The sequence below is a fragment of the Gavialis gangeticus genome, unplaced genomic scaffold (assembly GCF_001723915.1).
Source record: "Gavialis gangeticus isolate Ggan-Ray unplaced genomic scaffold, GavGan_comp1, whole genome shotgun sequence".
Classification (NCBI taxonomy): domain Eukaryota; kingdom Metazoa; phylum Chordata; order Crocodylia; family Gavialidae; genus Gavialis; species Gavialis gangeticus.
This window is the reverse complement of record NW_017728993.1, coordinates 25,670,207-25,672,594: the sequence shown is the minus strand read 5'-3', so window position 1 is coordinate 25,672,594 and position 2,388 is coordinate 25,670,207. Positions and strand designations below refer to the sequence as shown.

The following is a 2,388-nucleotide window of genomic DNA, read 5'->3' as shown; positions in this document are numbered from 1 at the left end:
CCTGGCCACCAAAACCCAATGCACAACCTTTGCTGGAGCTGGAGCTGCCTCCATGGCACAGGACAAGGGGTACATAGCAGCATCAACCCTGGCCCCAGGATGGGGCACATGGTGGGGTGAAGCCACTGACACCTGCTCCGGGTTGAAGCCAGAGCTGCCACTGCTGCTGCAACTTCCTCATGCTGCAGTCCGGATCTGATCTGCAAGGAGCTCCACAGTCCAGATCCACTCCAGGGCACAGGAGAGTTTGACACCCATGCAAGTTAGGGTTTGTCTACATAAGGAGTTATTTGGAAATAGTTCTTCTGGAATAATTTTGTCTCTGAGGAACTCCATGTGTGAACACACTTATACTGAAATAAGAGCATTTTGTTCCAGTTTAGCTTCACCCACTTTATACATGAATGAAACCAAATGGGGAAAAAAAGGCACCTACCTTGACTCTTGACAGCATGCAAGGAGCTGTTCAAGAAGAGCTGGTGCCTTTTGAATTTGCACCCAACGTTAATCTCAATTAATTTAGAAGCAGTCATGTTGTTCAATTAGAGGTACGGACAAGCTTCGAAGCCTCTGATAAATCACAAAGTCTGCCTTGGAAAGACACTTCCAAAATCAAGCTCCATTAGACATACCCACCTTTTCATTGTAAGGCTCGTCTTTGAGAACTTCAGGTGCCATCCAGAAGGGTGAGCCCACCACTGGCAGCTTCTCACTTTATACATGCAAAGGAGGGGAGAAAAGAGAGGAAGGAAGCTGTTCATGACATGCTCTTGGCCTGGCATTTAGGATCAAAACTGGCAGGGCCCTCAAGAGGTCACCCAATCCATCCCCCTGCTCAGTGTCTCAGACAGACATTTGTCTGACCTGTTGTTACAAACCTCCAGTGACAGAAATCCCACAACACCCAAGGCACCTGTTTCACTGTGTCACTACTTTCCCAGATAGGAAAATTCGTCCTAATATTAAACCTGAGGCTACATTTTTGCAAATTAGGCTGATTTCCTCTTACCCAGAGGATAAAAAGAACAACTGATTCCCTCTTTCCTTGTAACCACAGTGTATGTGCTGCAGTTTGAGAGAAGAATGAACCAATATTGAAAGAAAAGTTCATTTTCATACACATTTTCCTTGTGGTGAGGAAGTGAATGAAGTACCGACTTTTATTTTTATTTTTTAATTAAAATCAGCATGGCACTTTCCAAGCCTCAACAGCAGCTTTCAGCAGGAGGAAGGTAGTGCTGGCTGTTTGCATGCCATTCACACTGAATTCTGCTTTCTGTGCCCAGCAGGTGATGGGCAGTCCAAGGGCCAGGTAGGGAATAAAAGTAGTGGACTTTTGCTAACTTACATTATTTCTGTTTCTCTAAGTGCTGCTCTAAGAGCAGTAGCCTCTTTCACTAGGAGACCTTGGACCCTATCAATTTCCAGGCTACAGTCACAGCAGTTTCCCTGCCCTAGACTCAGGTTCACGAGGGTCTTTATTCCTATCTGGATTCTCCTGGAGGAAAGGGACCTGCTCCTTGATTTGCTGCATGTTTTGGAGGCTTTGCTGTGGGCAGTTCTGAAAGGAACTCATCCTGGGAAGTCGAATCTCTGGCAATGTGATGCGGCCTTTCAAAATTCAGACATTCCCTTCATTAGTGAGAAAGAAGGACATTTAGACTGAGGCCCGTGTGTTAAATGTAAAAACAAAATCCTTGACGGGTGACTGACAAATAGTTGCTTTAAAATGAAGCCAAAAAGAACTGAGTTCTAGTGTGAATCACGTAAGTGAGGAAAGAGAGGGAAGCAGTCAGGACACAGCTGATTGTCAGTTTGGTCTGTATAACCTACAATATTGCCATACAGCTGGAGCCTGCAGCCTCTGTTACCAGCATGACACGTACAGCACCAGTTCACGCTTATCCCAAGCCTGACCACAAAGAACCACGTCTGAAAACCAGGCATCTTCACTGGGAAACAGGCTCTATATGCCATGGCAGTATCCCTCTGTTTCTCTGGCATCCCAGTCCAAGCTGGAAATTATGTGGCTGGACCTATTTAAATTTGAAAACTGAGACTGGACTGAAATAAATAGAAGTGGTGTAATCATTATGGACCCATCACATTATTTTGACACTTGTGCTCAATTTCAAGCTGTCTCTACATTCCCAGTTTTCTGGGAGTCTCAGAAAAGGGCACTGACAATGCCTAAGTCCACCTGGGGTTTAGCATGTGGAAGATGGATGTTTTCATGCCTTCATCAAGGCTGGCAGGAGGTTTCAGCACCTGAGTCAGCATTGGAAAAATAAAACGCGTTTGATTTTCCTGCCAAATGTATTGCTAGCAGCAGGAGTTAAGAGCACTGACATTTCATAGACATTTGGGCTGGAAGGGACCCCAAAGGAT

General features: G+C 45.4%; 1 protein-coding gene across 2 annotated transcripts in view; it reads right to left on the bottom strand.

The window, feature by feature from the left end:
• Nucleotides 1–2,388, bottom strand: part of TESK2 (testis-specific kinase 2) — a 147,746-nt gene that overhangs the window by 28,373 nt on the left and 116,985 nt on the right. For both annotated transcript variants that reach the window (XM_019501398.1, XM_019501399.1), the window contains exon 7: nt 637–712. In XM_019501398.1, the coding sequence (XP_019356943.1) occupies nt 637–712 (76 nt within the window). The remainder of the gene's footprint in view (nt 1–636; nt 713–2,388) is intronic.